Source organism: Mesoplodon mirus (assembly GCF_964341445.2).
Source record: "Mesoplodon mirus genome assembly, chromosome: 6".
Lineage (NCBI taxonomy): Eukaryota > Metazoa > Chordata > Mammalia > Artiodactyla > Ziphiidae > Mesoplodon > Mesoplodon mirus.
In genome coordinates this window covers 44,969,282-44,983,936 of record NC_138982.1, presented here as the reverse complement: position 1 = coordinate 44,983,936, position 14,655 = coordinate 44,969,282, and the positions used below count along the sequence as shown (strand labels likewise).

General features: G+C 43.8%; 1 protein-coding gene across 3 annotated transcripts in view; it reads right to left on the bottom strand.

Annotated features, from left to right (window-relative positions):
- IGF2BP2 (insulin like growth factor 2 mRNA binding protein 2) overlaps nt 1-5,045 on the bottom strand; it is a 158,269-nt gene extending 153,224 nt beyond the window's left edge. For 2 of the 3 annotated variants that reach the window (XM_082626137.1, XM_082626138.1), the window contains exons 1-2: nt 4,782-5,045; nt 3,145-3,205 (exon numbers count right to left, since the gene is read on the bottom strand). In XM_082626137.1, coding sequence (XP_082482263.1) covers nt 3,145-3,205; nt 4,782-4,959 — 239 coding nt within the window. In that variant the 5' untranslated portion in view covers nt 4,960-5,045. Of the gene's footprint in view, nt 1-993; nt 1,050-3,144; nt 3,206-4,781 lie in introns of those variants that run through there. The other variant, XM_082626139.1, reaches the window with a different exon arrangement.
- Nucleotides 5,046-14,655: the final 9,610 nt, after the last annotated feature.

Here is a 14,655-nt window from a genome sequence, read left to right as displayed (position 1 = left end):
GCTTTTTCCTACACTACCTCATAGTATTCTCACCATCTCAGTGAAAGCATGTCTAGCACCACTTAGTTACTTCCTAGAAGTGGGCAGAAATTGCATTTTTCAAAGTTTTGTTTCTCACAGAATCATTCAACTTTAGTTACAAAGCACATTCAGGTTAGCGTATGTCTTAGCTCAAAACAATTTATGCAATGTGTGTGTGTGTGTGTGTGCATGTGTGTAGATACATATAGTATATAAATTTTTTTAAAACTAAACTCTCATCAACATCAAAAATGAAATTTCTATCAAGGAAGTTTCCACAACTTTTACAGCCCTTTGTCTGTTTTTTCTTCCTTAAGAAATCTTTGATTCATATATGCTACCAAGAAATGTGAATAGAGAAAAAAGAATCAAAGATTTTTATTCAACAGAGCCTGAAGCCAACTTAGAAAGTAAGAAAAATAGATGGTTTGTACATGGTTTACATTACAATAATTTGCATTTAATAAGAATGAAGCACATGTGGCAAAAGAAAAAAGAGTTTCCTACTTCTAAGTGACCCTGAGAAAATAATACTATCTAGTCTGTCTACAAAAACAGCAAATATAAAATAAAGCTAGAATGATATTTAACAAAAGATCCAATTGGTAAGCAAATGGCATGCCAATATTTTCATAACTTAAGATAAAAAACATCTCCTCCCAAGTACCATTAGGTTAAAAAAAATCTATTTGGAATACAGATATTAAAACTGATTCTTGAGAACAGAAAGAAATCAGAACAATATAAAGAAAATGAGCACTCACTTGTGGAATGGTTTTTTAAGTAAGCAAGCAATGAGGATGAATTGTTTGCTTCACATTTTCACTTCTACTAACACAAAAACCACATATAGAACTGACTGAAGGCCAACAAATGTACTTTTAACTTGTTAATTTTCATGGAAGTGCAATAAAAGAACACCAAAATAGTCACCATATAACATAAAAGCTTTGGTTTCAAATGTCACAGTACCCTGTTTTTGAGAGTCCCCTCCGTGGTGGAGCCCTGTACATGAGAACACACAGCTGCCTCCTCCCAGGAGTCTGAGCTCAGTACACAACACCAGGCATCAGCTCTCTCTCCCTTAGCCTGCAGTACCAGTAACTAATTTCTGCATTTTAAACTAATAAAGGAAAGGAAGAAAGATCAAAGCTATCCAATCAGAAATGAAGCAGCCCTCTACAGCAGCAGCTTATGCATACATTTGGCATGTCAGACATCTTCAGAGTAGTGAATCATACACAGCGCATTTCAATCTACCTCCTAGGTATTTCATATTACCCACAGTGTTCAAAGAAATCATGTACCAATAGAGCTGTATAAGTCCTAGATTGCTCTTTATTTAATTAATACTAAAAATTTGGGACAAGCTTTTAATTCTGAACTCTTATATAAACACAGCAAAATCATCTAAATGACCCACCAGCTAACAGCAAATAACCTCTGTATTTTGAAAGAAAAAAGTTAAAACGTAATATATTTGTGAGAAGTTTCAAGAGATGTTAATAACTTTAGATAAACTAGTATTTCACTTACATTGCAACATTAAATAATATACTCTGCAACATGAAATGAGACACCAACTAACCAAAGATAAAATTCTACCAATTTTTACTAATTATAACCAAAAAAAAACCCTCAAAACAATTATACAGCCAACAGAATTAGATATTTATAGAAACATAACCCATCAAATATTTTGGGTGGTTCTTTCAAACCTTGTTCAATATGTTCATCCAATATTCAAGTGTTATAAGATGAGTAATTTTAACTTACAGTAAATAGTTAATGTATCAAAAAGCTTTAACTTCGATTTCTCAAGCCAAATAAAATTTTTTAAGAAAAGCATACAAACTTAAAATACTTAATTTAAAAATTAATCAGTTGCACATTACATTTCTTCCTAGAGAGAAGAACTAGCTTAATATTACACATGAAACTGCAAATCATAATTTTTACCTCTTTTTTTTAAGTTATTAAGTAGTTTTCTGATATGCCACTGGAATCACTGGCAAACAAAAGATATTCTGTTGCTTAGTTAAAACATATCTGGAAATGTGCACACATTTTTAGAAACCCTTTAAGCAAAACATCTATGTATTTAACAATTGGGATAGTTTGTTTTAAAATCTATTCAATCCTGGCAAAAATCAAGTAAATGGTTACACTATTGAGAATCACAAACTGTAAAGGTGGTAAGTCAAAGACTTCACTTAGAGTCTCCAATTCAGCTACTTAATGACTAATGGTGAAGAAATGTATGTGAATGGGATATAAACTAAGTTACGACACATAGAAAAAAAATCTAGAATGAGTAATAAAGGGCCCAAATTTAAAGTCCACAATAAACTTTAAACAAAGATGTTCTCCCTCATTCTCTCCTCACAGACATTCTCATGTAAGCAAATCACTGTGGAGAAATCCAAACTCCACAAAACTTTTTAGTCCTTCATTAACAACAGTGCACTTAAATATAATTATAGATTTCACAGTGATATTTGTTTAGCCTCAAACATATCTTAAAAGCAACAACAACAAGAAAACGCTCAGAAGCAATATTCAGTAGTCTCAGTGACTAAAAAAGTCTGGCTTTTAACTGCCACCTAATCCAAACAACCTACTTGTTTAAAGCACTATGCAAAAATATCGACCCCTTGCTGAATTATTTTATTATTCAACACTAAGGTATCTAAAAAAGAAAACTAATTAATCGCAATAATCGCGAAGTTTAGTTAAGCAATTTAGCTGACACAGTAAATATTTACTCTTAACATCTCACAGGAAGTCTTGACAAGCATTTGTTGCCATTGTGCTGGGGGGCAGGGGTGGGAGTGGCGGGTGGGAGGCAAGTTTTCATAAACAAGTTAAACGGTCCCAGCGAATTTAACACAGCTAGTGTTCGCCACCCACCCCCAATAAGGCACCAGATATTTTCCAAGTACAGTAAACACCTTATATAATGAAAGTAAAAAATGTAGCTTTCTAAACTATTTTAACTCCACTACAAAAACAAACAAACGCCTTTTAAAAAACTATACAAGCACATTTTTAAAAACTGAGTGTATTTTTTTTTATTTAGACATAAGACCAACCACACAAAAAAACTAAGCAAAATATATTTACCTGAGCTTTTTGGAGACTGAGTAATCAACTTCCATAATTTTCCCATGCAATTCCACTTTACCTTTAAAACAGAAATTAAAGCACTCAGAACCTTCCTGCGATCAAACCGGCGGGGGGCTAGGAGGGGCACGCACAGAACTCCACGCTCCGGCTCCGCCTTCGGGCGCCCTCAAGGGGTCTCCTACCCTGCTCGAGCTGGGCAAACTTGGTTCCCAGTGGAGAAAAAAGGTGGGCGCCCCGTGTCGCCTCGTTCCCCGGGACGAGGTGGCAAGGGTGCGAGCCCGGATCCCGACCCCAGGTATAGCTGTGGGTGGCATTACCGGAAAAACAAATTTAATAAAGAGCGGCGCCAATTTGAAAGGATGAGCTCATTTGAAACTCAAGCTGCAGGGCTGGCGCGGCCCCGCTCCTCTCCGGGCCCCCACCTCTCCATTGCGCTAATCCGGGCTCCGAAGGCTCCGCTGCGCTCCCCTCCCTGCCCTCTCCTCCCGGTGGCCCTGGTGAGACACGCCGAAGCCCCCCGGGGGCCGCTTCCGCGAGAGCCGGGTCCCCGCCTGCTTCTGGTCACCTTGGCCTCGCCGCCGCCCCGCCCCCACCCCGCGCGCCGGTGGGGAAGGGGCTCTGGCTGGGCCGAGGTTCGGGGGGCGCAGGCTCGTGGCCTGGGGGCGAGCGCGGCTCCGAGCGGTGCGTGTGCGGGAGGGAGAGTTGGTGAGTGCGCGCGCGCGCGAGTGTGTGTGTGTGTCGCTCTCCGTCTCCCGTCTGGGCTCCAGCGCTCTCGCGGGCCCCCCGGTCGCCTCTTTCTCGGTTCTCAGTCCGGGCCCCCACCGAGTTGAGACAGGGCACCTCGTAAAAAGGTGCTTCTGGCCGAGCGGGAGGCGGGGGGACAGGCGGCGGAAAGCCCCCAGCCCCGAGTTCTTCTCAATAAAATCGGACAAAAAATTCAGAGAAAAATAGGAGCGCTTGAGAGACAAGCGAGAAGGGACTGAGGTTCGGGAGAGGACCGAGAGAGATGTGCCGTCGTGCAAAGGCGGGGTGGGGGGAGCCCCGAAACCTCCGAGGGGATCGTCAGGGTGGCGCCGAGGGGGTGCCAAAAGTGGGGGACCGCGGGGCGAGCTGGGGAGGGGGCTCGAAAGGAGAGTGCGGCTCAGGGGACGCCAGAGGGCGAGAGGTCCTGGGCACGAGGCACGGGAAGGGGTAAGGTCCAGTCAAAGGAGAAGGACATTCAGGGTTTGGGGGGGGTCCCTGACAAAAGGGGTGACGGGAAGGTCAGGAAGAAGGGGAGACGGGGGCTCTCTAAGGATGGGGGTGGGGAACTCTGGAAAGCAACTCGGGGAGCCGGAGGATCAAGGGGTGCCCCGGGAGAGCGAGAGAGCCTCGGGAACCCTAGGGGAGGCTCGGGGGTCGCCCCAGGGCTGCGGCTGGGAGGGCAAGGGGTGAGTCCGGAGCCGTGGGGGGAGGGGAGCGGGCCGTCCCAAGAGCGGGCCGGCGGTGAGAGTTGAAGGTCTGGTGCGTGGAAGTGAACGTGCGGGTGCTAAAGCCCCCGCCGGGCGCCGCCCGCAGGGCTCGGCCTCCCTCCGGGCGCCGTCCCGGCCTGAGCTGGGCGAGGCGGGGGGAGGGGGACAGCGCCGACTGCTCACCCGAGAGGGTCTCGATGGCGCGGATGGCCCAGTTCTGGTCGGGGTAGTCCACGAAGGCGTAGCCGGACTTGAGCAGGACCTGTCCCGCCAGGGGCAGCTTCCTGTCCCCGAAGAGCTGCCGGAGGTCGTCGGCAGTGACGGCGGGGCTCAGGTTCCCGATGTAAAGCTTGTTCATCATCCGTCTCTTCCCCGAGAGCCCGCGGCTCCCCCGGCCCGGTACCCGGCGCTCCTCGCCTCCTCCGCTGCCCTCGTCTCCCCTCCTCCTCCTCCGCCCCCCCTCCCCGCCCTCCGCCCGCCCGCCACCCACCCCCACCCTCAGCCTGGCTCCCCCCACCGCGGCCGGCCCGGCCCGCCCGGGGGCAGAGGCGGAGGCGGGGACTCGGCGCGGCTGCCTCCTCGGGGCAGAGTCCCGGGCCGGGCGGCGGCGCGCGGACAAAGCGCTCTCTCTGCCTCCCTCTCTCCCTCTCAAGGCGGTGGCGGGAGGAGGAGCAGCGGCGGGCGGCGGCAGCGCACCCCGCGTGTGTCTGTGTGAGAGTTTGTACGGGCGTGTGCGCAGCCGAGAGTGAGCGAGCGAGCGCCCCCTCCCCGCCCCGCGCCGCTGCGCCCCTCGCCTCGCGCCCCCCGCGCCCCGAGCGCTCCGCGCGGCTACCGGGACTTCTGCCCCGCGCCGGGCGGGCGGAAGCGGGTCGCGGCCTGGGGCTGGGGCTCCCGGGAGCCAGAACCCCGGGCAGGCGCGGCGCGGAGGCCGGGCGAGCGGCGGGGAGGGGAAGGCGCGCCCCGGGCGCGGGTGGGAATGCGCGAGGGGGAGCGGCTGGGAGCCGCAGGCGTAGGAGGGCGAGGGGCTGTGGGAGAGCGTGGAAAGGGGTGTGCGCAAGGTGGACCGGATGTGAGGGCGCGGCTGCAGGGCCGGCGGGAAGGTGTGTCTCGGAGGTGAGAAGCGAGGGCAGGCTGGGAGACCACAACTTTCGCGGCGAGTTGGCCGAGTCCGGCTCCCTGCGCGTTCCCGGGCGGAGCGCTCGCTCAGAGACCCGCTCCCCGCCCCACTCTCCCGGGTAACCGGGCGGCGCGTGTGGTCGAGGGAGCGCGGACGGGGGTCGGGACGCTTGGGGCCCAGGACCGACCGGGCCCTCACGGACCTTGCACCCCGGGGAAGTTGCTCCGGCCCTGGGCCTCAGTTTCCCGGCCCGCGAGGGGAGAAGGAAGGCCAGAGCGGAGCAACGTCCCCTCCGCCCGCACCGCGTGCGCCCGGAACCTCGCGGCCGGCGGCAGCCTGACGTTGGCAGCTGCTCTCTATTCTGGGAAGTGCCTAGGGCTTCCCGAGCCACCGCTGCGAAGCCAGGTGGCGGGTGGGGAGGCGAGCGAGGAGGGGGCAAGGACTGCGGCCGGGAGGACCGACGCTTGCTGCTAGGCTTCGAGGCCGGGTTCAGTACCCCCGCCGGGGTGGTGGGAGGCGAGGGTGACTGGAAGTGGAGGCGCTCAGGCGGTGTAGGAGTTCCCCGAGCATTAGGAAGGGCCCGGAGAGGAAAGAGGTCCTTCCAAGCGGAGGAAACAACGTGACCGACGGAAGAGGCAGGGTTGGGATGAGAGCAGCCCGAGCCGAGGGGCTAGGGAAGGAGCCAGACAGGCTGGAGACCGGTTGCGAGTTCCGGGGCTCGGCTGGAAGTCTGATGGTTAGAGCCTGGTCCCAGCCAGGAAATGAAGTTCTACAGGAAAGAAAAAAATGGGCAGGATTCAAAGGCGAAGGGGCAGAAGAAGACTCCAAGATCTGCACTTCTGGGGGCCTTAAGAGAGGTGATAGTTTGACGGGAGAAATGTGGGTTGGTTCTTTATTTATGTATTTTGAGGGCGTTGAGGGTCTCTTGCTGGAGAAGCCACAAATGTAGGGATGGTCTCCTGGCTGGGTCGTGAAGTACTCTTTCTCAGGCTCTCCTGTTGACTAAGTGGGTGGAAGGAGCACGGCTTCTTAAAGAAAAAAAAAATACACGTTCCCTGGCCCCTTCCTTTGAAGACTGACTGTGAGCCTGGATTTTGTATTTTCTGTAAGTACTCCCAGGTGATCCTTGTCTAGGAAACACTGGCCGGTGGAAGGTCCTTCGGATTAGGATTCAGACCTCAGCGTTGTGGCATGTAGTGTTCCAGCATCTCTGAGCCTAAGTTTCTTCATCCATAAAGAGAGGATAAAGTGACCAACTCTTGGCTGTTGTGAAGGCTACACAAAGGATAACTGAGTAATGTGTTGAGACAGTGGACACACACTTAATGCTTGTTTCTTTTCTTCCCCAGGAACTCATGAGCTTTAAATATTTCCTTGTGGGGAAAGAGATAATTGGTATGATCACCTTCATACTATTTGCTTTATTTTACTTCCAGTATTTCAAAACTGCACATTCTAAAAGAGAAACAAGAGTGGCAGGGATAATTGGTCTCTGAAAGGTTAGTAAAACTTTTGTGTATAATATTTTCAGACATGTCAATTCCTTGGTCCTATTGCAAACCTGCAAACACTTTAGCATGGATTCTCTAGTGGGTAGCAAGCATCTAAAGATTCTTGGCAGAGTTGGCTTCTGGTGAACTCTTCTACCCTGCTTCACCAGGTCACTTTCATATTTCTTTTCTGAAAAATAACTGGTCTTTGCTGTAATTTGTGTCTTCTGTCCTGCTGGTGGTTTGTAAACATAGTGCTGGAGAAGAGCTTGATAGGTAACTGATGGGGGATGTGTTTCCACCACACCTCTGATTTGTAGCACCCACAGTTCATTATCTTAGAAGGCAGAGTTGCTCTTTCACATAATAGAGAATGGAACAGCCTCCGAATGCAAAACAGAAATCCAGAAGTCATTGCCACTGCTTGACAAAACTTTATTTTCTACGTGTTTTCTCCTGAGTTCCTCTACCTCCTCCCTTCCCAGAGAGAAGAAATAGAGATGGATCCGGGCTGAATTTAAGGTTAATAAGCAAAAATTTTATGAATGTTGCACTGAGGTCAGAAATTTGGGGAAATTCTTATATTAGGTATATTACTTTTAAAAGCATATATTGACCTTTTCCTCAAGAATTTCAAAACAGTACAGATCCTCATGGTTTCCAATGGTTCTTTTGGGCAGGACGGTGGTAAGGTGACTGAGACAAGATTTCTTAATGTCACTTTGCAAGTAGGAAAACAAGCCCAGAAAAGTAGACTTTTTTCATGGTCATACGGAGGGCTTGAAATATGATTGGCAAATACATGTTAGCTTAACAAAGAGCTCATGAAGTATTAAGGCTTCATCTTGACTTTCATGACCAATATTTTGTCCATGGACAGAGCACCTTCTGATAGTATCACTGTGGTGGCCTTAACCTTTGGAGTCTAAAAAAACCACAGGGGAAATGTTTTTGTTCAACTAATTATGGTGGTCATTGTGGCCAATGGTTCTAGGTAATACAAGGGGTTGGGAGAGAAAATGAAGCCTATTTCCTGGAAGGCTAAAGGATTTGGAGGCAATTCAATATTTGATAATACAGTATTTGGTGGTGTCAGCACCTGCCTGCTTGTTGGGAATGATTGGTGGTGGGGTAACTGTTTAGATACTTTTTCCCAAGTTGGCAGAAGAGAAATTGTTTGACCTTAGTTGAGTTAATTCACCTCTCTGAACTTCAGATTCCTCATTTGTAAAATAGCCCAACCTACTTGCTCACTATAAACTCCAGCTCCCCTCCACTTTTCATATTTTCCAAATAGTGGGCCATCTCAGCGCTGTACTCCTTTACACATACTGCTCCCTTTCCCTGGAATGCATTTCTTCCCCTGGTAAACTGTTTTCTCTTCTGACTTGACCCCAGGATACATACAGCATTTCCTTTATACAGATAAAAAAAATATCTTGTCTAGTGGTGATACCCCTGAGGTGTACATTTTGAACAGATGGATTTTATGATATGTGAATTACATGTCAATTTAAAAAAACTATGAGAAAAAAAGTCTTTTTGAGGTCTTGGCTTTTTCATCCTTTCACCAATATCAAACCTGGCACATACTAGGAGCCCAGATAATATTTGTTGCATAAACCGTTATTATCTGAGGTTTGCTCTAAGGATTAAGTGAAAATGTATGAGACGGTACCTACCTTGCATGGCGCTTAACATACAGCAGGAAGAAATGTTCATTTTTCACCTCTTGTTGAATTTGTTCATTCATTCATGGCATTACACAGTGTTAGGCACTGAGGATCCAGAAACGGATAAACATCATCCTGCTCAAGGAGTTTATGATCATGGAGGAGGCAGATGTATAAACAGATCATAGTCTGGCGTTAGAGGCACCAGAAAAGACTTGGTGAGCATACAAGAGGAGAGGATGTCTTATTCAGCCTAAGATCAGAGAGGGGATCACCATAGAAGAACTGAAGTTGGAAATGTACTTTGAAAGATAAGTAGGGATTTTCTAAGATAGGAGAAGGAATGGGAGAGGAAATGCGTCCTAGGTAGAAGGAATCACATATGATGCAAAGGCACAGAGACACAAAAAAGCATCTGCTCCACACCTAAAATTAAATCCAAATATTGATTTAGAATAAGTTTGAGAAAAAGAGAACAGAGAAAATAATGCCAGAAAAACAACAACAAAAACAAGAACCTTACAGAATTAAAGACATGGATCTCCAGATTGAAGGGGTTTACTGAAGGCTCAACACAAAGGATCCAGAGCAAAAACACTGTAGGGCTTCCCTGGTGGCGCAGCGGTTGAGAGTCTGCCTGCCGATGCAGGGGACACGTGTTCGTGCCCTGGTCCAGGAAGATCCCACATGCCGTGGAGCCTGCACGTCCGGAGCCTGTGCTCCACAACGGGAGAGGCCACAACAGTGAGAGGCCCACGTACCGCAAAACAAACAAACAAACAAAAAAAAACAACAACAGCAACACTGTAAAACTTAGAACCCAAACAAACCCAGCATCTGGGAGAAAAGAGGTCACATAAAAAGGATTTGGAAAGAGAATGGAAATGTATTTCTAAAACAAAGGACTCTAGGAGGCAGTAGAGCAATGCCTTCACCACCAAATGGAAATGATTTCCAGTCTAGAATTCTAAACCCAGTTAGACCATCAATTTAAAAATAGTTGTAAGGATTCAGACATGCCTCCATTCTGGGGGAAGCTACTGGAGGACAAGTGCCAGCAACACCATGAAAGAAGAAGACATGGGATTTGGGAAATGAATCCAGCCCAAGAGACTGAATAGAAGATTCAGAATGCCAGCAATGCACCCTTTCAGAGAGCAATCAGTACAGGCTGGAACAAGAGAATATATGGCTTGAAAAGTGAGGACTTCAAGGAACAAAAGAATGAAACTCATGTATGCATAGTAATTATTTCTGATAGAATGGCAGGCATGTTGGAGCATTTGGAAAAAATTAAACACAGGTATATGGAAAATAGGCAAATGGAAAAACAAAGAAATCATTAACTCTAGGAAAAACACATGGTCATACTAGAAAGGAGCAATGGTCATAGGCTCAACAGTGAAAATATTTGTACAGTCATAATTTAAACACAGATGTATTATCCAAACTGCAAAAGAGAACTTACAAATCAATCAGAAAAAGACAACCATTAAGAAAATGGGAGAGAATATGAATGGGATAATTCACAGAAGAAGCTCAAATGGACAGTAAGCTCAACTCATGAGTAATGGGAAATTAAAACTATTCACAAATATCAAATTGACAAAAGTTGTAAAATTATGATGAGGCAAGGTATTGGTGAAGGTTAGGAGCATCAGAAACAACCATCCACTGCTGGCAAGAGTATACGTTGATACAATTACTCTGAAGAACAGTATGTCAATGTCTAGTAAAACTGAAAATACAGGCCCTTAGCACTCCCTGGCAATCATTCTCCTAGATGGCCTTTTATATCATCTCTCTTCACACTCTCCAGTTGCTCTTCATCCATTCTAGGTCTCAGTCTCAGCAGGTAACCTTGCTTTCTATTTCACTGAGAAAATAGAAGCAATCAGAAGAGCACTCCAACAAATCCCCACTATGTCTGCCCACATACCTGCACCTGTGCCCATAGATTCTGCCTTCTCTCCTGTTACTATGGATGACTGACTATGCAGGATCCAGAAGAGGGAAAAACTGATGAGTGCAGAGAAAATGAACAAACGTGCACACCCTCTGACCTAGCAGTTTCTCCCCTGAAGAGCTACATGTGCACAAGGAAACATACAAGGTTCACAGTAGCACTGGGATAGTGAAAAACTGGAACCCAAATGTCCACCAGTAAGGAAATGGATTTAAAAATAAATCAGGGTATAGTCATAAGTTGAATATTACACATCAGGTCAAAGGGTATGCATGTTATTTGTTTTCTCTGGAATCATTGGTTTTTCCCTCTCTTCTGGATGAAGTAAATGAAATAGGCTACATGTTTCAGTTAAAAACCAGACCATATCATGCTGAATGAAAAGTTATATTGCAGAAGGAAGTATGGAATATTTATGATACCATTTTTTAAAGTTTGAAAACATGCAAAACCAGTTCTATTGCTGATATGGATATATTTGTGTGGCATAAATGTATAAAAATATGCATGGGAGTGACAAACTTCAAATTTGGCAGAATGATGATCTCTGGGGAAGCTCCAAACTTGGAATAAAAGTTACCTCTTGGAGGATAGAAAAGGGACTAGGAGATGGAGGGGCACACATGGAATTTTCATTGTAACTGGTTTTTGTTTTTAAAGCTAGGTAAATGGATGTTTGTTATCTTTTTTTACCTCTTCAGTAATAAAATTTTTGTCACTCTATCTGGCCCAGAATGATTCTCAAACTAAATTAAGCATGGTAATCACCAGAAGCACTTTTAAAATACAGATTCCCAAGACCCATCCCTCGAACTCCTGAATGAAAATTTCAAAGCTGGGGCCCAGGGATCTACATTTTTTAAAACTAAAAGTTTTTCTGGTTTATACATATATATACTTACATATGTATCTATATATATACAAATATATATAGATACATATATAACATATATAAAATGTTGGACTGATAGGAAGTTTGCAAGAATAGTACAAAGTAGTTCTGTATAGCATTTATGCAGATTCCTCAAATGTTGATGTTCTACCGTATTTCTTTTATCTGTTTCTCTGAACCATTTGAGAGTAAACTGCAGACGGGATGTCCCTTTGTGTCTAAATAACTTCAGCTTATATCTACTTTAAAAAAAATGTCTGTTTATAACCCCAGTATAATGATCAAAAATAAACAATACTTTTATCTACAAACCTGATTCAGATTTCACCAGTTGTGTCAATGATGTTTGTTATAGCAAGAGAAAATCCAAATCATTTGTTGCATTTGGCTGTTTTGTCTCTTTACTCTCCTTTAATTTGAACAGTTCCTCAGTCGTTCCTTGTTTTTCATGACATTGACATTGTCATGTCAATGACAATGAGGGTCGTTGAGAGTAGAGAAAAAGGCTACTTATTTTGTGCAGTGCCCCTCAATTTGAGTTTTTCTGATGTTTCCTCTTGATTAGGTTCAAGTTATAGGTTTTCTTGCAGGAGTACGGCAGGAGTGATATTGTATATTGTATCGAGATGTGCACGATGCTGATTTGTCCCATTACTAACTTTGGTGATGTTAACTTTGTTCATTTGCTGAAGGTGGTGTATGTGCACCCAGGTTTCTCTGTTGCAAAGTTACTAATATCTCTTGGGACAATACCTTGAAACTATATAAATACTCTGTTACTTAAAATTTTATATCATTGTTTCTTGACTAGATTAATTATTATTATTATGGTTGCCAAATGGTGATTCTAATTTCATCATTCCTTTTATATTTATTAGTTGGCCTTCTTCCGTAAGGAAGAGCTTTCTTTTCCCCTCCCCCCGTATATATTATATCAGTGTAGACTAATGGATTCCTGTTTTATTCAAAGTGTTATAAACTGTTACTGTCATTAAGTATTTTGATGCTCAGACTGTCCCCGATTTGACCAGTGAGAGCCTCTTGAAGCTGGCTCATGGAAACTTCTGACATTGTTCCATGTTTGTATTCTCTATGCTCAGTCCTATAATCAGCCACTTACCAAGGAGCCCTGGTACTCCTTTAGCAAAGAACAGTATTTAGAAACCAAGATCTACATGCCAGATATGCTCATTGCTACACGAATATTGTTGATTCTAGACCCTGACAGCCAAAAGAGCTAGGATATAGATTATGTATGTAAATATACACACAAGCTGATCTATACCAGTCTATATTTACCTATCTTTACCTTTCTATTACTATGTGTATTAAAAATCACAAGTTCACACTGATACCTCTGATTCCAGTGAAACACTGCAGGGTTCATTTTCTCCTCCTTCCCACTTTTCTTATTTGTAGCTCTCCTTTAACTGTGAGAAACCTGGCTCTCATTATCCACAATGTATTTACTTATTTGATCAGTCATAGAATACACAGAATTGCTAACCCACACTTCTGAGAAAAAAAGAAGGCTATTAACTAGGCTTCTAACTATTATTAGTTTAGAGTTCTTTTCTGTTTAGCCTGAGAGTATCCAGTCCAAATACAGTGTTCAAAAGTCACTTGAGTTTTATTTCCCGCTTCAGTGTTGGTTCTCTTATTCATTTGAAATTTGGTTAGTTTGTTTTTGTACATTTTAGTTTTTTCCTCCATCTTTGTTGATTTTCTTTTTCTTTTTTTTTTTGTTGTTGAATATATAAAACATTAACATGGTTCCAAAACACAGAAGGTATAGTCAAATGATTTCCATCCCTCCCCCTTCCTTGTATTCTATCCAACCCATCCCCACACATCCCCTGAGGGTAACCAGTCTTTTTAGTCTCTAGTTTATCTTTCCTTTGTTTCCTTTTGCACAAATGAACATATACATATATGTTTTCTTATTCCCCCTTTTTCATACAAAAAAATAGCATACTGCAGATACTCTTTTGCACTTTGATATCTTCACTTAACAATATATCATGGAAATCATATCAGTTCATAGAGATCTTTCTCATTCTTTTTTTTCTTCTTTTAACAGTACCATATTACTCATATGTCTCATATATATGCATGTCAGTGGCCTCCAATATTTTTTAATTTTGTAAACAATGATGCTGTGAATAACTTTTATGTGTGTGTTTTTGTACTGTTGGAGGTTTATCTTCAGGGTAAATTCTTAGGAATGGGATTGCTAGGTTAAAAGAGTATGCATGCATACAAATGTATGTTTTAAATATATTTTGTGAAATTCTCCTCCATAAAGATTATACCAATTTGCATTCCCACTAGCAGTGTATAAGAGCTCAATGTATACAGCCTGCCAACAAGGTGTGTGATTATATTCTTAATTTTTTCCAACCTGATTGGTGAGAGATGATATATCAGTGTAGTTTTAATTTGTATTTCTCTTATTATGAATGAGAAGAAACTTCTTTTCATATGTTTAAGGATCATCTTTATTTCCTTTTTTGGTGCATTTTCTGCTCATGTCTTTTGTCCATTCTTCTATTGGATTTTGATCTATTTTTTGCCTAATTTTTATGAGTTACTTAGATATTAAGGATATAAGCCCTTTATCTGTGATACATGTTATAAATATTTTCTCCCAGGTTTTAATTGTCTTGACTTTGTTTATGATGTTACTTTTCCCATGCAAAGTTTTAGGCAATCGAGTTTATCAATATTTTCTTTCATTCCATTTGATTTTGAGTTATAGTTAGAAAGCTTTTCTCTACACCCAGGTTAAAGAGGAATTCACTCATTTTTTTGTTTTTTAAATAGGACTTGTGTGGTTTCATTTTTTAATTTATATCCCTGATCCATTTGGAATTTATTCTTGTGTGTGATATGAGGTATGGGTCTAATTTTACCTTTTTT